The sequence below is a fragment of the Carcharodon carcharias genome, chromosome 16 (genome assembly GCF_017639515.1).
Source record: "Carcharodon carcharias isolate sCarCar2 chromosome 16, sCarCar2.pri, whole genome shotgun sequence".
NCBI lineage: Eukaryota > Metazoa > Chordata > Chondrichthyes > Lamniformes > Lamnidae > Carcharodon > Carcharodon carcharias.
Window position 1 is genome coordinate 45,596,198 of NC_054482.1, and position 23,363 is coordinate 45,619,560.

General features: G+C 46.8%; 1 protein-coding gene across 4 annotated transcripts in view; it reads left to right on the forward strand.

Moving 5' to 3' along the window:
* Positions 1 to 23,363, forward strand: part of hmcn1 (hemicentin 1) — a 725,933-nt gene that overhangs the window by 642,970 nt on the left and 59,600 nt on the right. For all 4 annotated transcript variants that reach the window (XR_005945469.1, XM_041207700.1, XM_041207701.1 and 1 more), the window contains exons 87-88: positions 5,410 to 5,679; positions 9,284 to 9,454. Coding sequence is in view for 3 of the 4 variants with exons in the window: in XM_041207700.1 (XP_041063634.1) it covers positions 5,410 to 5,679; positions 9,284 to 9,454 (441 nt within the window). In the remaining variant the exon portion in view is untranslated. The remainder of the gene's footprint in view (positions 1 to 5,409; positions 5,680 to 9,283; positions 9,455 to 23,363) is intronic.

Consider the following 23,363-nt stretch of genomic DNA (forward strand, 5'->3'; position numbering starts at 1 on the left):
TTGACCAGCCACAGAAAAAAAAACAAAGACGACAAGAACTATCAGCTGTTGACATGGCTGAGCATGCCTAAATTAAAATCCATGTGTATTGAATCAATGCTTCTGCTCTTTGATCACTCTGGAGGAGCCCTGCAGTACTCGCCAGAGTGGATACCAAAATTGGTGTAGTCTGTTGCATGTTGCAAAACCCCACCATCACGAGGGAGATTCCTTGTCATCGGCTATACAGCGAACAACTCAGGAGCAGTAGCACAAGGAAGAGAAGGAAAAGAGGTGAACAATACAGCCCCTTTCTGCCCAGGCAGTCAGTGAAAAATTCATCCAACTGCGATACCAGTAACTGCAACCCTAATTCCCATTCAGCCACAGTCTCAGGCCTTACCTTCCCTCTGTTGTTGACCATCACAGCAACTGCTTGGCAACAATGCAAAAATAAAAGCAAGCACAAAATAAACTTTTCAAACCAAATTTATAAATCATTCTATATCCATATGAAAAAGTTAATTATTCATCTTTTATACCCTTAGTTACTGTTGGCTATGTGCCTTTGCCTGTGCTCCAATGCAGTGTTACACCAGTGACTGAAGCACAGCTTGTGGAAGGCTGCTAGATTTCAGTGTGGAAGACAACACATGCCCTTGAAGGATAACCTCAAGCATCTTTAAGCATAGAAGGCCTAGCTGCAGACTGCATCATCTCATAAAACCATAAGACACAGGAGCAGAAATTAGGCCATTTGGCCCATCAAGTCTGCTCTGCCATTCAATCATTGCTGATAATTTTCTCAACCCCATTCTCCCACCTTCTCCCCGTAATCAAGAACCGATCTCAATGTAGTCGGCAGCTGGCTGATAGACAACAATAGGGACACTGCTGGAGTGACAGGAGTGGGAGGATAAATAACATCTTCCTGAGAAAGGACAGCAGGTTTGTGCTCCATGGAGTCACTGTCATTCCTCCAGAGCAGCACCTCAGCAATCCTGCTAATCTGTTGGACAACAAATTGCGGGACTGCTTTAGCACCCTGCTAGCCCCCCATGCACAGGGTAATGCAAAGTCATGGCAGCAGAAGTGTGTGTTTTCACTGCAGCACTCAGACTTCTGGTGAAAGCTGCATCATGATTGGATCCACATGTGTACAGATGAAGTTGTCCACCACTTCCATGCTGAAAAAGATGGACTTCAAACTCTGTGCAAAGTTCTGTACCAAGTTGGTGTTGGTCGTCTCCATGCTCTTTGTCATTGGCCACAGGCTTCCCAATGCACCAAGTATTTTGTTGCGCATACCCATCAGCCCACCCATCGAATTGTTCATCTGAATCTCCTCGTGTGCGACCTCACTCTCCAGCAACTTGGCACCTGCACTATCCTTGCCATCTGCCCTGGATGGAGACTGCTCATGGCCATGTCTCACCATATGCAGGTCCCATCTTCATACTAACCTCTAAATTACGGGCAGGCCCAGATATTTGCGGAGTTGGAATGCCTCCTTGCCTGATCCAAAATGGCACCGGGGCCCCAAGTCCAGAAGTTTCTCCCCCATATCCCGCTACCAACCTTTTCTTCAGGGTGGGTTGGGGTTAATGGGGCAGGACGGATTTTGCAGATGTGTGTCCATGGAGGCAGCGGCACTTTTAAAAGCACAGCTGCCTTCAACCAGAAACAATTTTCATCACAGAGATTTTCAGAATATGACTTATGGCACTTATAACTTTCAACAAAAGGTGTAAAACTATCAGAGTTCTTTGGAGAGGTCAGGTACTCTTTTGGAGAGGTTGTATCTGGATATGACAGTAAACCAATGTAGAAGGCAGTTCAGGAATTGGTTACTGAGATATGTGCCATGCTGCGACAACATCTGGCATCACACGCTGCTGAGCCACATGCCCTGCCAGTGGCACTCAAGGTCACAGTGGCTCTGAATTTTTATGCTGCCGGCTTTTTCCAAGAGTCAGCCATATATCTCTATGGCATCTCACAATCAGCTGCACACAGGCGCATCATGGCAGTTACAGATGCCCTCTCTATTGTGGGGAGGGAGGGAAGCACATAAACTTCCCAATGGATGTAGCTTGCAGACCCAGAGGGCCAGAAGTTTGTCAAATTAGCAGGCTTCTCTCAAGTACAGGGGGCTATCAACTGTACCCATGTCATCATAACAGCACCAAGTCATCAGCCTGACATCTTCATAAACAGGAAATCCTTTCAATCCCTGAATGTGCAGCTAGTGTGGGTGTGTAACCACACCAAGATGTTTCTGCACATATGTGCACGCTGTACTGAGGAATTTGCAGCTGCCTCAGTTTTTTCCAGACACCAACACAGGTCCATGGTTGGCTTCTGGGGGACAAAGGGCAACCCTTAAAGAGGTGGTTGATGACCCCCTTTAGGGCAATTGCAAACAGAGCCCGAAAGGCAGTACAACAGCCATGTGCTGACCCGCACTACAATAGAGCAGGCTATTGGCATTCTGAAAATGTACTTCAATGCCTCATCATTATCTTGACTATTCTGGTGGAGCTCTACAGTATTCCCCTGCAAGGATCTCCAGGATAGTTGTCATGTGCTGCATGCTACACCATATGGCAAAGCAGAGGGGTCTACAACCAAAGGGGGCCAGGCCTATAACTATTAAATCTGAGAAGGAGGATGATGAAGAAGAAGATGAGGACGTGAAGGAGGCCCCTCTCTGTGGTCATGGATATGACATGGAGAAGGAGGAAGAGGGTGACAATGGTAAACCAGCTGAGGGGCAGAACCATGTAGCCATGGCTGATTCTTTACAGGAGGGGGTCATCACCAGAAGCCTGCTAATTCAGAGTAGATTCTTCTAGGCTCTTGAAATGTCACCAATTACATCAGCCTTTCCCCAGTGTGCAGCTTCCACGCAACAAACCTTTAACATCGGAGCCACACTTCTTCAGGGAAATGCCCATCCCCAATGATTGTGCAGGGTGATGTCACATGTGCTAGAAGAACCCTTTTAACCACCTTCCACATTATCCATCCACCACCAGTGTCCAGTGTTAGGAATGTGTGACATGTGCAAGATGCAATGCTGCCAAACACCACGGTTGCCTGTGAACCCTCAACTGCTAACTCCCAACCCTTTCTCCAGAGCCCTCATCTGCTTTACTGGTCTGGAGGTGCAGAGGCTGTAGTCTGAGTTAGGTCCCAAAAAGGTCCCTGCACGATGATGCCAGCCACAATACTCCTCAATACCACACAGCACGAGAGTTGAGCAGCCTCTACTTCCTCCTAAGCAACATGGGGGGCACTATGTAGAAGCATTTGCAAGTGCAGTGCTGTGCCGATCACTGATGGGTGCACCATGGTTTCATTTTATATAACTTTGTATAAATCACAACTAAGTGCATTGTGACTACAAATCACTATTGCTTAAAATGTTTCAGTCTGCTTTTGTATACTAACACCAAATATTAATAAGGTTCTCAGAACCTTCACCCAGCCTCCTCACAATTCTCCACAGCCCTAGGTTGGCCTGCAGGTGGGTCAGCTGGGGCTAGCTGCTGGGATGCAGCAACCATTGTGCCATTAGTGCTTCGGAGACTTGAGCAACCTACAGCAGGATCTTCAAAGCACTGGAGAAGTACCACCAGCCATGCCTTCATTCTCCAAATCCAGTGGCAAGAAAGACAGTCCAACAACATCGTCCACTCCCAAGCCAACATTCCCAGCATTGAGGCACTAATCACTGGGAAGAGCATATTGCTTGTATGCCTGACACCAGTGTCCTAAAGTAGCTGCTCTACTCAGAACTCAGTCATGGCAGGAGACTCCCAGGAGGACAGCGGAAACGCTTTAGGGATGCACTCAAAGCATCCCTGAAGAGGTCAACCATCCCCACTGACTCATGGGAGTCCCTGGCCTGTGATTGACCAAAATGGAGAAAGTTCATTTGGGAAGACATCAAACGCATCAAGGAACTTCATCAAAAACATGCAGATGTAAAGACAAGGAGTTAGAGAGAGCATACAAAGCTCCAAACAACTCATCTACCAGACCCTTCAAGCATCACCTGCCCTGCATGTGGCAGAGTCTGCAGATCGCGCATTGGACTTATCAGCCATCTCAGAACCTATCAAATTGAAATGGAAGCAAATCATTCTCCATCCCAAGGGACTGCCGAAGAAGACTTAGGGCAGAATTTTGCCCTTGGTGGGCATGTGGGCCCCACCGGCTCAGTGACAGGTGGGCAGCCGACCCCTGCTGTTGAAACGGGGCCCGCCGCTATTTCAAGTGGGCGGGCCAATTAAGGCCTGCCCAGCAGCCTGCCCGACAGGAAGCGCTATGCACTTCCTGTGAGGAGGGGGGACGGAATCCCCAGTTGTCAAAGTGCACTCTTTTGTGCATGCACATGAAAGAGTGCACTGCTCCCTGAGACTAAGTACTGTCTCAGGGAGATCAGTGACAGTGCACAAAAGTTAAAAAATAGAAAAATTAAAATATTATTAACATGTCCCCTTCATGTGACAATGTCACATGAGATGGGACATGTTAATAAAAACGACATAAACTTTATTCAACTTTTTAAAAACGGACTTGAAACCTCATCCCGCCAGTGGATGAGGTTTCATGTATTATCAGAAGCCCTCTGGGGCTCCTGGCCTGCCCGCCAACCTTAAGGTTGGACGGGCAGATCTTTAATGATCTTAATTAGCCTGTCAATGGCCTTTGACAGATTGGCGGGCGGACAGCTGATTTCACTGTCCACCAGCCTTCCTAAAAATTTAAAGGAGGGTTCCTCCCGATGTCATTCTGCATCATTTTCCCGTCAGCGAGCGGGGCCCGCCCCCAAATCACCGACGGGAAAATTTTGGCCTTAGAATTTATTTCTATATGTGGCATCTTCACATAGATTTTTGCTATGTTAACATCAGAGTGACTTATACACTGTTCTATAGGAATACAGGATGTCTATCAAAGTGGAGTTCATCTGCACTGGCACCAGATTTCACAAACATAATACTGTTTGAAAAAATCCTGTTCATGAATTATCTTGTTTTTGAAATTTTACAATGTAATCACCAGCAGACTGTCAAATATACCCCTCCGTGAAATGATATCTTTACTATTGTCTTCATATAGTCTTTGAACTTTCCTTTATGCTGTCTCTTTAGTGCTGTCTCCACATCTTTCTTCTTCTTGGGCAATTTACTTGGATTTACCATCAACTTTTCTTATTCTTAAACAGCTGCCTTCACATCTGTACTCTGAAGTTGTGGAAGTTGTGTTAACTAATAACTTGGATATATTTTTCAACCTTGAAGGTACCCTGCAGTAAAAGCCTTGGCCCCTTCCTGTACGTTTCCCAATTTTAAAAAATGCTAAATAGGTCAGATATTTCTGTCCTGTGTTTTATCTTATTGTTGGTCTTTTTTCCCCTAGGTTCTCCAGTGTTCACTGTTGAACCCATGGATACTGTTGCTGATGCTGGCGCCACAGTAATGCTGAACTGTCAAGCAGGTGGAGAGCCACTTCCAACTGTTGAGTGGTCCCGTCAAGGTCGGCCACTAATAGGAAGCGATAGGATCACAATCCTGTCTAACAACTCACTGCGGCTTGCTGCTGTGCAGAAGGAAGACACATCAGAATATGAGTGTGTGGCCAGGAATCTCATGGGCTCTGTGCTTGTCAAAATCACTCTGACAATACAAGGTGCGTGCAGACAACCTTCTATACTTTCACTAATATAAATGTGTCTTTTTTTAATACATATATTGCACACACAAGAGAACTATCAGAATGACCCAGTGTACCAACACATTAGAAAACAAACTCACAGGTACTAAAAATGATTTATTTCTCCATTATTTGAGTCACAGCTCCAAGGAATGGGTCAAATACAGATAAATGTATTATTTGTAAAGACAGAGATAAGAGATGAAAAGAATGAGAATGTAGTTCTCATATCAGGTTGCTCTCATATGCACCTCTTAGCTGCTGTTTGAAGAGCAATGTTGCTAGACTTGTAGAATCCAGTTGCAGCACAAGGAAGGAATAATGAGGTGAAATATGTCAAGCCCCAACCCAGAGGCCTGAGGCCATTCTAACCTGAATCCTGGGCTTTCTTTCGTTGATTTGAGATGGCTGCCAGTGCTTGTCATGCCTCCACAAACTGTTAGTTCACCCACCTCCAAAAATGAATTTTGGGCATTTGCAACTAGTAGGGTGGATAAAGGGGAGCCAGAAAATGTAATATACTTGGATTTACAAAAGGCATTCAATAAGTGCTACACAAAAGGTTAATAGGAAAGATAAGGGCTCTTGAGTTGGGGTAATATATATATTGACATGGTAGAGTAATTGTTAACAAACAGGAAGCAGACAGCAGGAATAAATGAGGTATTTTCAAGTTGGCAGGTTGTAGCACAATGCCTCAAGGATCAGTGTTGGGACTTCAACTATTTACATGCTACATTAATGACTTAGATGAAGAGACCAAAAGTAATGTACCTAAGTTTGCTGCTGATACAGAGATAGATGGGAATGTAAGCTGTGAGGAGGACACAAAGAGGCTGCAAAGAAATATAGACAGGTTTAGTGAGTGGGCAGCATGTGGTAGATGGAGTCTAATGAGGGAAAGATGAGGTTATTCACTTCAGTGGCAAGAACAGAAAATCACAATATCTTTTAAAAGATGTGAAACTTTTAAATACTTATATTCAAAGAGACTTGGGTGTATTTGTACAAGGAACACAGAAAGTTAGCATGCAGGTACAGCAAACAATTAGGAAGGCAAATGGCATGTTGGCCTTTATTGCAAGGGAACTGGAGTCCAAGAACAAGGAAATATTTCTACAATTTTATAAGGCTTTGGTGAGACCACACCTAAAGTACTGTATGCAATTTTGGTGTCTATACCGAAGGAAGGATATATTTCCCTTGGAGGTGGTACAGCAAAGATTCACTAGGTTGGTTTCAGGGATGAGATTGTTTCAATGATGGGTAGCTAAATAAATTGGGCCTATACTCTCTGGAGTTTAGAAGGTTGAGATATGATCTCATTGAAGCTGTTACGGACACAGCGGAGGTTAATGCTGAACAAGCCAGATCTCAGATTAAAATCCATCTCGTCTGATAGTAATTTTTTTTCCTATATTGTAGAAACGAGGAGGGAAAGCTACGGAACACAAAAGCACAGGACTCCAGTGACAACTTTTAAAATTTGAAGAATTAAATGTGTTTTAAAAGAAAAGGAAAATAAACTTAAACATACAAGTTAAAAACTACACAATTAGAAAAATAATCTTACAAAATGACCCTCAAAATGCTTTATCAAAGGTATACAATACAACTATCTTTTTGGCAACAGTCCTTATAGATTCTTAACCATAAAATCCAGGAACTATTACCCAAACCAAGAAATTGCTTTCACTTCAAACAGAAGTACAAATCATGACTTCCCAGGACAAATTCACACTTATGTCGTTTTTCCAAAGGTGAAGCTGAAACAAACTATTTCTCAGGACAAATATTCTCCTGGCCCAAAACTGATTTGCTTTCTTCAATCTAATGACTTTCACATCTTTTCTGCACACTCCAAAATACAGGAACTGGCCTTCATTGGGAGTTCCCCAACACCAACCATAGCCAAAACCCTGCTTTCATAAATACCTTCTCTTCCCTTTTATCTTAGTTCTCTATTGTCTTTAAATATCGCTTCGAGAACTCAGGCTCCCAAATATCATACAAACGTACGAAATAGGAGCAGAGTAGGCCATTCGGCCCCTCGAGCCTACTCCACCATTCAATAAGATCATGGCTGATATGTTTGTGTTTTGAGTTTCACATTCCCATATACCCCCAATAACCTTTTATTCCTTTGTCTAACAAGAATCCATTTACCTCTGCCTTAAAAATATTCAATGACCCTGCCTCCACTTCCAGGCAGAGAGTTCCAAAGTCGCACAATCCTCTGAGAGAAAAGATTTCTCCTCATCTCTGTCCTATAAAGGTGACCCCTAATTTTAAAACAGTGCCCCCTAGTGCTGGACTCACCCACAAGAGGAAACATCCTTTCCACTTCTACCTTGTCAAGACCATTCAGGATCTCATATACTCCAATCAAGTCACCCTTCACTCTTCTAAACCTATCCTCAAAAGGCAATCTGCTCATTCCAGGTATCAATCTGGGAAACCTCCACTGAACCACCTCTGACACACTTACATCCTTCCTTAAATAAGGAGACCAAAACTGCACACAGTACTTGAGGTGCGGTCTCACCAATGCCCTGTACAACTGAAGCATAACGATCTTACTTTTATGTTCAATTCCTCTCGTAATAAAGCATAGCATTCCATTAGCCTTCTTAATTACTTGCTGTACCTGCATACTAACTTTTTGTAACTCATGTACAAGAACACCTAGATCCCTCTGCACTTTTGAATTCTGCAGTCATTCTCCATTTAAGTAATATTCTACTTTTTTATTCTTCCTGCCAATTTTACATGTTCCTATTTTACCTGTATTTCGTGTCCATAAAATGTAAAACACCTGTCCCTGTTTACTCACAAATCTCCTGTAAAAATGCATGTGCTCTTTCTACCTTTGAGACTCCTTTGAAATGCAACAGCTACAAATCAATTTCAAAACTTATTCCCAAATGCTAATTTGAGACCTACTCTGTTTCCTTGTAAGTTAACACCCACCATAAGGCCTCATTATAAAATGCAAGAAGATAACACCTTTAGTCTTTCATCCCTTAGATCTTACAGACAATCTGACTCCAACAACCTCACCTTTGATTAACCCTGAACACAGACAGACACAGCTTACCCTTATTAACACCAAATATATACATAAACACGGGGACATAGCATCAGGATAAGGCGCCAATCAGTTAGGACTTAGATGAAGAGAAACCCCTTTGTCACTCAAAGGGTTGTGAATTTTTGGAATTCTCTATCCCAGAGGGTTTTGGATGCTGACTTGAGTATATTCAAGACTGGGATAGATTTTTGATCTCTTGGGGAATTGAGGGGCAGCTGGAAAAGTGGAGCTGAGACAGGAGCTCCACCCTGATTGTATTGTATGGCGGAGCAGGCTCAAGAAGCCACATGGTCTACTCCTACTCCTATCTCTTATGTTCTTATGATCACAACCATGAATTGAACTCATCCATTGGTGATAGACAATTAATTCTTTCAGTTGAAACCACTGTAATCATTTATGGTTACTTCTTCACTTTGTTGCACAATGTAATACAAAAATGCTTTGGATTACAGATACAAGCATTGACTATTTGAATTACTCCCTTAGTGCATGGCGGATTTTCTGAATGGTTGAAGTGGGATCCATGTAGTGTTACCTGTGGACATGGAGTGCAGAAACGATTGCGACTTTGTAACAACCCAGTTCCTGCAAATGGAGGACGGCATTGCGAGGGCACTGATTCAGACACACGCAGGTGCCAATCCAAACCTTGCCCAGGTACATTACAGTCTAACGCTGCTTAATGGTTCATAGTTTTAAGTAGTAGTTTATATTTAAGGTTACATATCTGCACATTGAAAAGGCAATTGAAATAAACTAATAAAACATTTTCCTGTTAATATTTACTAAAACATCATCACAAAATAAAATATTTGTATTTATAGCACACTTTATCACAGCAAATGTGTGAACATTTCTTCATAAATTTGGAATGCAGTAATTGTTTGCAATATTTTTTAAATCATTAAACATCTATAAATATTGCCATAGTCCCAGGAAGCTTGCTTCTGTCTTAGCTTCCAAAAGACAGCATCATCCACCTAAAAGTAAAGATGGTACCATGGAAGACTATGCTTCCTATTGGTATATAGGTACAAAACAAATGTGTTAGTAAGCTAATAAATACAGAAAAAAACAGCAATCTGATGACTTTGTCATCTCCTTGTGACTGAGACATCATTTTGAAAATCTCAGATGGAAACCTGTATCTATCTAGTTGTAATGTAATGTCCAGCCAATGGCTATTTTGAAACATTACAGTAATGACAAGTTGGAAGCTTTACAGTATTGGCCTGAATAACATTATTTGGTCAAGTCAGGCTGTACTCACATGCTCACAATACAAAGTGACATCTGGAGGTCATTGGCATTAAAGTGACAGCATTACTTGAAATTGTGATCATAAATTACATGATTGCTACTTGCAGAGTCAAGTAGCTAATGCATCTGATTCCAGAATGCACTCAAGTCTGATAATGCCTATTGTTTATTGACTAAATAAATGAGAGCCAAGGCAAGGCAGCTCAGACCGATAGAGCGCACATCCAGTTCCATGTGAGAACCCCAGGACACTTTTTGTACCCTGGATAACCATATGTGCAGGAAATGTTGTCAACTATAGCAGCTTGAGTTCCGGGTTTTGGAACTTGAGAAGTAGCTGGTTGAGAGCTTTGTGGATAGCATGTTTGTAGATGTGGTTACCCTGCAGCTTAAGGATATGCTGGGAGAGAAGGAATGCATAACCACTAGGCAGTCAACTAGAACCAGGAAGGCAGTGCAGGAGTCCCTGAGTACATCCCACTCTCCAAATGGTAAATACTGGTGAGATTTATGTTCATCTGGGGAGTGCAGCCAGAGCCAAGTCCATGGTGGCTCAGTTACTAAGGGGGCATGATGAAGATGGGAAAAGCAATTGCGATAGGGAATTTGGTAGTTTCTGTATCTGCAGACGTGAATCCAGGTTGGTACGTTGTCTCCCTGGTGCCAGGCTCAATAATGTCACTGAGCGGCTGCAGAGCAATCTGAGAGGGGAAGGTGAACAGCCAGAGGTTGTGGTCCACATTGGTACCAATGACATAGGTAGAAAAAGAGATGTTGTCCTGCAGTCAGCTAGATGTGATCCTGCGATTGGACAATAATTGCTAAACAATCCTGATTGTTCTAAGAACTACACTGAAAACCAATTTAAGATTATCAGGCAAGCTCACAGTGTATGCTTATGCACTTACACATGCTAGAAGCGACATATATTCACACACAGGGCCCTGTCCTTTGCAGACAGAAGGAGCATGTCCACGCATTACACCTTTTCCAACTAAACAAAAGCTATGGGGACAGCCATTCCCTGTTTCATTCTGCATGGCAACGCCTTGACCAATTAGAGTTGACCAGCCTGGTTTGAATTTGAATAGTTAACTGTTCTCATGGTAATGCCTCTACCAATCAGCATCCACTTGCCAACCAATCAGCACTTGCATCTCAAGCATTATAAATTGTTATTCCCTTTCTGTTGGTTTATCTTGCATAGCTGTCCTGGTGAGTGCAAGATGGAAAGCCTTTTTTCAGCAATACAGAGTAGTTATAATCAGGGATTTAAATTATCATCATATAGACCGGTGTATAGTAGTGTAAAGGGTAGAGAGGGGCAAGAATTCCTAGAGTGTGTCAGGAGAATTTTCTACATCAGTATGTTTCCAGTTCAACGAGAAAGGAGGCATGGCTGGACCTGGTTTTTGGAATTGAAGTGGGCCAATTGGATCAATTGTCTTTAGGGGAACATTTTGGTACAGTGATCGTTGCATTATAAGGATTAGGTTGGCTATGGAAAAGGAGAAGGAGCAATCCAAAGTACGAATAATTAATTCTCACCCTCAAGGGGTGAGAACAAATCTGGCTGAGATAGATTAGAATCAATTAGCAGGCAAAACTGTAACTGAACAATGGCTGCCTTTAAGGAAGAGATTGTTTGGGTACAGTCAAGGTACATTCCCGCAAGTGGAAAGGTAATCTGGGAAACAAATCCAGAACTCCCTGGGTGACAAAAAAGATAGTGATGTAGCAGAAAAAAGGTGCATATGACAGATGTCAGGCGGCTAATACAATTGAGAAACAAGCTTAATATAGAAGGCTCAGAGGATAATTAAAAAAACAGATAAGATAAACAAATAATGAGCATGAGAAGAGACTGGCATCTAACGTAAAAGGGAATCCAAAAGGCATTTAAACAGTAAAAGAGTGTAAAAGGAGGAGTAGAATCAATTATGGACCTAAAAGGGGATTTACACACAGAGGCAAGGGGGCAAGGCTGAGGTACTGAATGAGTGTTTTGCATTCATCTTTACAAGAAGGAAAATACTGCCCAAGTCATGGTGAAATTGTAAGTAGTTGTGAGACTTAATGAGTTTAAAATTGATAAGGAGGAGGCATTAGGTAGGCTGGCTTTACTTAATGTTGATAAGTCACCAGGATCAGATGAAATGCATCCAAGGATATTGAGGGAAGTAAGGGTGGAAATTGCAAAGACATTGGCTGTAATTTTACAATCCTTCTTGGATTCAGGAATGGTGCCAGATGACTGGGGAATTATATATGTTACACCCTTGTTCAAAAATGGTATAAAGATAGACCCAAGAACTGCAGCCCAGTCAATTTAATTTTGGTGGTGGGGAAGCATTTAGAAATGATAATTTGGGACAAAATTAACAGTCACTTCAGCATACGCAGGTTAATTAATGAAAGACAGAATGGGTTTGCTAAGGGAAAATTGTTTAACTTGCTTGAATTTTTTTGATGCAGTAACAGAGAAGATAGCTAAGGGTAATGCAGTTAATGTGGCGTATGTGGACTTCCAAAAGGCACTTGATAAATTGCCGCACGACACACTTATATGCAACTTCATATTTCATGAAATAAAGTGTAAAGTAGCAACATGGATACAAAATTAACTGGAGTGAGGTTTAAAGTGTGATTTCCTAGGGGTCAGTGTTAGAGCCCCCGCTGTTCTTCACATATATTTATAACCTAGACTCTTGCAAAAAGGGCATGATTTCAAACTTTGCAGACAACACAAAACTTGGAAGCACTGTGAACTGTGAGGTGGATAGTGTTAAACTTCAGAAGGACAATGATAGGTTGGTAGAATGGATGGACAAATGGCAGATAAAATTTAATGCAGGGAAGTATGAAGTGTTTCACTTTGGTAGGAAGAATGAGGAGAGGCAATATAAATTAAAGAGTAAAGTTCTAAAGTGCGGATGGAGAAACGGAAGGGCCTGGGGTATATGTGCACAATTCATCAAATATGGTTGAGAGGGCATTTAAGAAGGCATATGGGATCCAGTGCCTTATAATGAAGGACATAGAGTACAAAAGCAAGAAAGTTGTGATAAACCTGTATAAAACAGTGGTTTGGCTTTAACTGGAAAATTGCGTCCAATTCTGGGCACCACATTTTAGGAAGGATGTGAATGCATTGGAGAGGGAGAAGTAAAGATTCATGAGAATGGATCCAAGAATGAGGGACTTCAGCTACATAGATAGTTTGGAGAAGCTGGAGCTGATCTCCTTGGAGAAGAGAAGGTTGAGAGGAGATTTGATGGAGGTGGTTCAAAATCATGAGGGGCCTGACGGAGTAGATAGGGAGAAACTGCTCCCATTGGTAGAAGGATCCAGTACCAGAGGACACTGATTTAAGGTGATTGGCAAAAGAAGCAATGGTGACATGAGGAAAATCCTTTTTTACCCAGTGGGTGATTAGGATCTGGCGTGTACTTAGAGTGTGTAGGAGGCATATTCAATTGAGAACCAACAGACATGTCAGGCTGAATGGCCTCCTTCTCAGCTGTAACCATTCCATGATTTAATAAGTCAAGTCATGCAAGACCCCTTCAGTCAGGCCTTCTCATACAACTCGGACTTGGCACTGCATGGAGTATGTATTTGCTGAGGTTATCACATAGAACTCCTGTTCTAAACGCAGTGGGCTACATTTCCTGCCAACAGTCGTTAGAGAGCTCCTTTTACATATTTAAATGTAACTATTTTAATTTATTTTTGTCAGACTGACAGATAGTATAATTGCTTCAGTATCCCCAGGCTAGGGAGGTGGAAAAGAACACTGGTGAGATTCTCACTTTCGAGCTCTATCCAGCCATTCCTGTTGGGAAACATGTTTGTGGGCTTTGGGGAACAACGGGATTGAATTCAGCTAGAACAGCCCACAATTAATTCACTCAGAGGTTTGGCTTTTGGGTGGCCGATACTCAGCAAATATTGACTAACACACTGTCAGGGAACCCAACAAATATTGACTAACACGCTGTCAGGGAACCCAACAAATATTGACTAACACGCTGTCAGGGAACCCAACAAATATTGACTAACACGCTGTCAGGGAACCCAGCAAATATTGGGTGGAATTTTCCATGCCTTTTGGCAGCTGGCGTGATAGATGACATGCACAGACATTATGGTGTGATTGGTTTCAAAATGACGGGAAAGCAGGTCGCGATTGTCCGCTCAGCCTGCCAGCGGCGGGCCGTGTTTCCTGCTAATGGGCATCAGAGAGCTCATTGTAATACATCAGTGTATCATTAAAAAGCCATCCCACCAGGATCTTGCACCCCCAGCGGATTTCCCACGTCGGTGGGAAAGCACATCGATGTGGTTCACAATAGCACACAGGTAATGTGCATTTGGTGGCCTTCACTTTGGTTGAACTGGAGGTGAGTGAACAACATCGTTCTGCGGAGCTCGCCAGGGTCACCTGTTGTCTGGCAGGTTTCAGGGGCAGCGAGGGGCTGGGGTGAAGTGCCGCTCTGCCACGGAGGCAACTGTTTGTCAGGAGGTGTGTCCAGGGGAAACTGCTGCCCAGCCTTGAAGGCGCGACTGTTGTCGGTTGCGAGGTTGGGGAAACTGCTGCCCTGGCATTGGATCCCATGTACAATAAATCAAGGTGGAAGGCAGGGTAGGCGAGGTAAGTGTCACGCAGTAGGGACACCTGTGAAAACTGACTATTCTTCTGTAACTGAGACAGTTCAGGCGCAACCACAGTGATATGATTAGGGTCAGGCTCCTAGACTGCCCACCCACGCAAGCAACGCAGAAGCACCAAAGGGCCACCGAGCGCTCCAGACCTAACACCCCCACCCCCTGCACCCCTGTCCCCGGCACAGACTGCGAGTCCACGACCACTTTATTGGACCACGGAGCAGTTGGACTGCACACATTGTACAACCTCCTCGCCAACACTGACCATGTAGCAGTCACTGCTGGAGGTCAGCATCCTGGTTAGGTCAGCCATGCAGTGCGCCCATCTGTGGCCATCCAAGGGGTGATCAGCACTCTCCGGGAAGTGCTAAGAGGCCACTAAACAGGGCCAGGAAAGGTGCTAAGTACACCCACATCTCTCTCCCTTTCATGTGGCAGGAGGACCACATCAGGAGCATGGAGCCTGGTGACCTAGCTGTATGCCTGTTGGCCTACAGAGAACGAAGAGGATGGAGGAGAGAGCAACTAAAGCTCCTGGCCACACAAAGGCAGGAGCAGCAACCTCAAGAAGAAGGGGCACAGGGGCTCCTGCATACGCTGCCCAGGAGCAACAGCAAACAGTGGCTGGACAGCGCCTAGCAACACCCAGTGTCTATAGATGCCGCCTGTCATTCCTACAGATGACCGAGAACCAGTGTCGCCGATGACTGCCAATGTCTAGAGACCTGGTAGTTCAGATCTGCCACTTACTGCAGGCCTTGGCACCAAGGGGACATGGAAGGTATCCACTGCCAGTGGCTGTGAAAGTGACTGCAGTGCTCAATTTTTATGCCAGTGGCTCCTTTCAAGGCTCCACAGGTGACCTCTGTGGGATTTCACAATCCTCCACCCACAAATGCATCCATGAGGCCACGGATGCCATTTTCTCCATGGCACACAACTTTGTGCATTTCGCCCGGGACTGTCACAGCCAGGATGCAAGGTCCATTGGATTCGCCCAGATCTCGGGATTCCTGCAGGTGTGATTGACTGCACCCGTGGCGCTCAAGTCTCTATTGCTACACATGATGGACTACCGTGCTTCCGCTCACTGAACGTGCAGCTGGTATGCGACCACCAGAAACGGATCTTGCAAGTGTGCGCAGGGTTTCCAGGGAGTGTGCACAATGTCTACACCTTCAGTCGGCCACAGGTCCTTGGAGTCTTCCAGGGTCCACAGAAGCTGCAGGGTTGGCTCCTCAGGACAAAGGCTACCCGCAGAGGCCGTAGCTGATAACACCCATGTGGCGGCCTCAGACTGCAGCAGAGTGGCGCTATAATGAGGCTCATGCTGCAGCTCACAACTTGGTGGGGCAGACCACCGGGATGCTGAAGATGAGGTCCTAGTGCCTGGACCGGTCTGGTGGGGCCCTGTAATACAGTCCACAGAGAGTGTCACGCATCTTCATTGTTTGCTGCTCCTTTTGCAACTTGGCGCTGCAATGGGGAGACGAGCTGGCTGAGGAGGAGATGGAGGAGCTGGAGGTCTCCTGGGATGTGGAGGACGCCAACGAGGATGACACTGAGGAGGTCCTCAGAGGCGAAGATGATGGGGATGAGGCTCTTGCACTGGCTAGATGCACTCAGGAGGCCCTCAAGAGTTGCTAGGTTTGGGGAGGATGATGATGATGACGACATGCAGTGAGGTGTCTCCATAGATCCTCACTTGCATTTGTGAACGTTTGCCTCCAATCTAGCTAATGGCAGTGCAAATACCTTCTGTGAGAAGGCTCCTGTCATTGAGGTGCAGTGGAGGCCTTAATGGTAGCTCGATTGCAGGAGGAAGATGATGACATACAGTGAGGACACTCCATAAGTCTTCACATAGCCTCTGAGAATGTCTGACTGCTGTCTTGCGAAGGGCAGCTCGCTTGCGCTCCATGTCATATCATAGAGACGCAGCCATTAAACTTTAGAAGTCCTGATACCTTGTCCGCCTTCAGCAACTGAGCCCTTCAGGAGCTGGAGCATAGCATCAGTGGTCACAGATGCTGAAGAGATGGGGGCCAGCCCCTCCTGCTGAGAGCACATCGAGAGAATGAGAGAAATCTGTGACGCCTGTCCACTACATTCTGGCAGAAATGACAAGTTCCACCGAGGTGTAGGCATCAGTAACGTGTCCAGGGAGTGTGAGGCTGGACCATCACTTTGGTCTGAAGGCTGCACAGAGCACAGGGAAGAGGCCCTGGACTGAGACACCTGCCTTTATCTTGTGCAGAAAGGTTTCACATCTGAGTGACAAGAACACTGCTCATCAGAACGAGGCATAGGCAGGGAGACATTCTTGGGAGTTTATTTACAACAGTGAACAGTATGCACAAGTGATTAATACCTGTGCCCAGGCTGTGCAAATAATTCTCATTAACTTTCCTAACCCTGCCGCTACGTCTTATTGCTCCCCGGACATCCACAGGAGAGGTGGAGGCAGCCAGCTGACTGCAACGCCTTGGGATGTCTGTGATGACTTTGGAGGGCTGAGATTTGGAGACCCCCGGCCTGCTTTCGGGGTCATGCTGTATTGCAGTGGCACCCTCCTTGACCCGTGGAATGGAAGTTGCTGAGATCACAGTAAAGGGGAGTTGGATGGGCCGGACAATCTCTGAGTCACCTGGATGGATGGGCCCGGAGCGTGCACCTGCTGATCCCCCTCCCTTTGAGTGCTTGGGGGCCCTGGGCTGACTCCTTGAGGAGCCGGGGTAGCTGGGTTGAGATCAAGCTGCCTGGTACTGCTTTTGTGTACACACTGCTGGAGGCCAACTGTGGCATCAGCAATTAAGTTTAGCCCATGCAGCAGTGCAGGAGTGAAGTCCTGGACCAAGGTCTCCATGGCAGCTACCACCCTACCAATGTTGACCTCAGTGCGTCAGCATGCCGGCGCTATCACCTCAGCCTGAAGGCAGATGGACTCCTCTATCGTGCCTTGCAATCTGAGGAGTGCAGTGGGCATCCCTTTCTGATGTACCCGAGCTTGCCTTTGCAGCTCCAGCAACTGTGACATGACAGAGTCCAGAGGCTCATCATCTGACTCGGACTTAGCATAGTCCTAGCCTCCAGCAATCCTCTGAGTGCTAGAAACCTGGGAAGTCCCTGCCTCTGCCTGCTGTGGATCGGACGGTGCAATGTGCTCACCAGATTGTGATCTGGGGCTACTCTAAAGTTAGGTCCCACTGAGGCGTGTGTCTCTGGTGGAGGGTGTGGGTGAGTGTTGTGACAGGGCTTCAGGAAGGGCGCCTTCAGATTCCTCTTCAGAGGTTTCTTCAGAGCTTGATTGGAGGCCCTGGGTCATGGACTCTGTTGGTTGTTTAGCAAATGTGCCTGCAAAAGCAAGGAGAGATAATTAGAGCATGGCAGAGGCCTGTGAAACAGGACACATCACTCACGGCATGGTTGTCTGCTGGATGTTGCACTGCTGGATCATCACTTGGTAGAGCAGTGCTGACCTCAGCACAGGACCAGTCCAGATCGTGGCCGGCGAGCTGGATGGCTCTATTTTCAAAGTCTGTGAAGACCTTGATTTTGGGCATTCCGCCACCAGTCTGCAATCTCTCTCTCTTTTTGTGTGCCAGCTTGTCCTGCATGGATAGAGATGGAGAAAGAGTAAGCAAGATGCCTGTCAGGCCAGGTGACAGTATGCCTAGCTTGTGTGGATGGTGAGTGGTCCCATGGATGGGATGAGGACAATGACAGTGAGTGTGAGAGAGTCAATAAGGATGTCCCTTGAACTGGCAGTGAGTGAGGGCCCTGTGGGTGTGTGATGGGTTTATGAGTGCGAGTAGAGAGTGATGAGAAGAGTGACTTACCCTGGCGGAACGGAGGAGATCATTCATCCTCTTGCGGCATTAGGTGGCTGTCCACTTCTGAAGGGTGTTGGTGCTGACCACTGCTGCCACCACCTCCCAAGCTGGATTGGTCATGTTGTTGCCCATTTGCGGCCAGGGCGGGGATACAGGACATCGCAGTGGGCCTCCATGGCATCCAGCAGTCGCTCATTGAAGCGGGAGGCTGTTTTTTCCCCTTTGCTGGTCATGTCTTCTGTGCAGCAGTGGTGAGCTGGAAACAATGAGCATTGCACTTGCGGCTGGACTTTAAACATGGCTCCTGGCTTGATGAAGCGGCAGGATGTTGGCCAGCAGGCGAATGAGAGCCCGCCTGCCATGGAAACGGTGTGTTTCCCGGGAGTGCATAAATAATGAGATGGATTTGGGACGATATGGTGTGAAAACCCGCAATTACGGCCAGCAGGTAAAACGTTTTTTACCTGCCCGCTACTGCACTTAGTGCAAATCTGGGACAAGTCTGCCCATTGACTAACACGCTGTCAGGGAGCCCAGCAAATACTGGGCGGAATTGTCCGTGCCTGTTGGCATCAGGCATGTTTGCTGGTATGAGCAGGCAATATGGTGAGAAGACCAAAAATTGGTTTCACAATGTCATGAAACCAATTTGTGATCATCTGCTCAGCCTGTCGATGGCAAGCCACGTTCCCTGCCATCGGACGTCGGGAACCTCATTGTAACACATCAGCGTGTCATTATAAGACCAGCTTGCCGGAATTATTTTCTGCCCCAGCTGGATTGTCTGCCCACGTCGACCCGAAAACATGCCAGTGCAGAACATGTCTTGACAAGTGTGACGTGCAGAAGTCGGGACTTACCGCCAGGGCCTTGCTCACATTGTGGACATCCGAGGAGCAGAAGATGATGGAGCTCGACAGCAATGGGACCCTGAGGAACGTCCATGGCATGCTGGGTGGATTCTCATGGACATGGCTCTGCTGTGAAGCAGCTCACCGAAGTTGGAAAGTCATCGTTGATGCTCACAACGGATGACGGTTGAGGGGGCGGGAGAGAAAAGTCTAGGGTCGACTGGGAAAGGAAGAAGTGTCAAGAGGTGAGGTTGGGAGGAGGGGAATGAAGGCGTCAGAGGGGGTGAGGTTGGGAGGGGGGAAATGGAGGTGTCGGGGGGTGAGGTTGGCAGGGGTAGAATGAAAGCTTCAGGGAGGAGGTTGGAAGGGGGTGGGGAGTACCGGGATGGAGGGGTTATTGGGGGAGAAGATGGCAACTGAGAAGGTTGGTGTAAGGGGGGTGGAAAGTGTCAGGGAAAGAGTTCGGGGCAGGGAAGGAGTGCAAAGAGGGGAAGGATCCCAGGAGGAGGAAGGAGTGCACAGAGGGGAGGGAGTGAGGGTGGAAGAGGAATTAAGGGTGGAGAAAAGAGTCAGGAAGGGGGAAGGAGTAAAGCTAGAGGAAGAGTTAAGGCTAGAGGAAGGAGTTGGGGGGGTGGAAGGACGAAGGGCGGCAGAAGAATTAAAGGTGTCTGAGGGATTAAGGAAGGGGTAGGGACTTAGTGGGGAGGGGATTCCAGCATGGGTGGGGGGGAGGTTGGGAGGACTAAATGGGGGAATAGGGTTCTGGAAAGGAAGGGGTCCAGATGGGGGAAGGGGTTCCGGGGGAAAGGGTTCCAGAGAGGGGATAGGGGTTGTGGGGAGGTGGGTGGGGGGTGGGGGGGGTTCTGGACTGGGGTAGGGGATCCGGAGGAAAGGGGTCTGGATGGATAACAGGTTCCGGGTGGGGGAGGGAAATGGGTCCAGAGGGGGGGCAGGGTTTCCAGGGGAGAAGGCTGGAGGTGGGGATGTCCAGGCAAACATGCAAGTGAGGGGTCTGATGGGTCCATGACTGCCTTCTGGGTAGCGAAATGAGGGTGGGCGTGGTATGAGGGAATGGCGAGAATGATCGAGGGCAGATGAGGCAGTAGGGTGGGAGGGTGAGGGTTCGACGGTAATGGTAGACAGGGTGGCGAGGGTGGTTGGTGGGGACCTGGAGGCAGCCATGGGAGTGGGAAGGAGGAGGACAGGGAGGTTAATGTGGATGGGGGTGGGAAATTCGGGAAGGAAGGGAACGTACACATTCACCAGGCCATCCCCAAAGGAGGAGGGTTGTGGCTGGTAGATCATGGAAGGGAGGTGAAAGGTGATGCCAGAGGTGTCAACTGTGATGGGGAAAGGAAATGGGTGACTGGGGGAGGGAAAGTTAAACTGATTTAGCATCATGCTGTCCAAATCGAAAGTGAAATAGTCATGGTGGGCAAGATCAGATGCTGCATGGGAATGTGATCAGTGGGTGGGTGGAGATGCAGGTCAGCTCAGATGGACAAATGAAAGTGATCCTGAGCAGGCAGCATCGAAAATGCTCAGGACATTGAGATGAGTGTGATACAGGAAGAATCTGCGTGCATGGGAGAATGCTTGCATAAGGCTCCGAAAGACCCTGCCACACACACACTTCTCCCTTCAGAATCACTCATGGTCTGGCTGCTCCAGGGGCAGTGACAGAGGGCGGGGTTGAGGGGCCCACAGGGACTTGGAGGGAGTGGACAGCCTCTGAGATTCCTGAATTAATGACCCAGGAGTGTCCAGCTGCTGCTGCTCCTCCCTTCAGGTGCCCGAGGGCCCCGGCCTGACTCCTTGAGGGGAAGGAGCACATGGGAGGATGTCAAGGTGCCCCATTTTCTGCTTGCATTACCACTGCAGAAACTCGCCCATGGCTCCCGCAATGGAGTGCATGCCTGCACGCATTTCCATGCTCTGCTGAACCAGGGTCTCCATGGCATACGCCATCCTCCCCATGGGACCTCCATATGTGCACATGTGGGCACCACTTCATCAAAGAGCAGGCAGGTGCACTCCTCCAGTTTGCGAGCTACTCTACTGAGGGCTTCCAACAGCTCTGCGTGGTGTTCCCCAGCCTTCTGTTGACTCTCCAGAGGTTCATCATCTGATTCGGACCTCACAAGTGCCTCTTCCCCAGCAGTCTTTAGAGTGCTGGGGAGCTCAGCTGAACCTGCCTCCTCCTGCTGTGGATGTGTGTCCACGCTGTGACCACCAGATTGTGAACCCGAGCCTGCTCTAGATCTAGGACCCACCAAGATGTGTGCCTCTGCCTGATGGGGGCTGTGGGTAAGCTCTGTGATGGGTCTTCCAGTCTGCTTATTTCCAGCTCTTCAATGGAGGAGGTGTCCTCTTGGATGGAGCTGAGGGACTGGCTGGCTGAGGGTGTCAGTCGTTTGGCAGAGCTCTTTCTGAACCAAAGTAGAGCTAATTAGTGCTTGGCAGCAGAGTCAAAAGCAGGAGAGAGAGCACTCACAGTTGTGTTGAGAGAGGTTTGATGTGCTGCCGGATTCTTAGGTGGGTTTCCGCTGCCAACCTCACTGTCACCACAGGCAGGGTCCACATCCTCACCAGTCAGCATGATGGCACTCTCATCTAAGTGAGTGAGGGGTCTAATGGGGGCTACTCCACACCGGCCTGGAATCTCTCCCTGCTGATGTGAGCAGGCTTCTCCTGCATGAAAACAGATGGAGAAAGCATGAGCAGGACACTGCGTGGAATATTTGTGTAGTTTGTGGAGCATGGATGGGGTGAAGATGCAAGCTCAAGAGGATATGGGCCTGATGGAGATGTGAGTGTGTATGTGAGAGTTTGTGGTGTTGTCCCTTGAGGTGTGAAATCTCTGTGGATGTGTGATGGATTTGTGAGTGTGTGAGTTGGCAGTGATGAGAAGAGTGAGTTACCTTGGTGGAACACATGAGACTATTCATCCTGTAGCGGCACAGGGTGGCTGTCCTCTTTGGCAGGGCATTGGCGCGACCACCTCTACCACCACCTGCCATACTGGATTGGTGATGCCGCTATCCCTCCTGCAGCCAGAACGGGGGTAGACGACATTATGGAGGGCCTCCACAGTGGGCATTCGAGGGGTGGGTCACTAAACCTGCGGGCTACAGCCATTTTGTCTTTCGGGGGCATCCTGTCTTCCGTGCTGCAGTCATGGGCTGGAAGCACTGAGAGGTGTATACGTGGCTAGACTTTAAATATGGTGCCCGGTGTGATGGAGCAGCAAGGTGATGGAGTGGCGGACGACTGAGAGCCCATCTGCCATGGAAACAGCATGTTTCCCGGGAACACATAATGAACACGGCAGGTTTGGGACGATACAGCATGAAAGGTCACCATTGCGGCCGGCTCGCTACTGCATTTAGTGCAAATCTGGGACAAATCCGTCCATTGACTAACACACTTTTGGGGAACCCCTGCAATAATTGACTAACGTACTCTTGGTGGAACCAGTTCCCCTAACTTCCAAAAGAGCGTAACACTGACCTAAAGAGAAACATTGCTAATAGTGTTGAAATGTTTATTCATATACAGCAACAGGAAAATGTGTTGGTATGTCTATAAATATAGAAAAATAGGATGATAAACAGATAAATATGACTTCATGGGCCTGCAGGATCATCTTGCAGTCCCTAGTGTTCAGAGGCCCAAATTTGAAAATCACTGAAATTATCTTTCCAATATCACTGCAAGTAGCAGAGAGCAAAGAGGATTTGTACAATCATATTTCAGTATGAACCAATACCTTAAGGAAAGGAGCGCAACATATCAGAGGTAGGGAATTAATTTGTCTTCACCTTGCTCACTTTTCAACCTATTGCCTCTGAGTAACTTCTTGCCGTAGTAACGTAGAGTTTTGTTTGTGTTATTTCGATGAAATGTTGCTAAAAGAACAGATTAACATTAAGTATTGAAAAACACTGTATGATA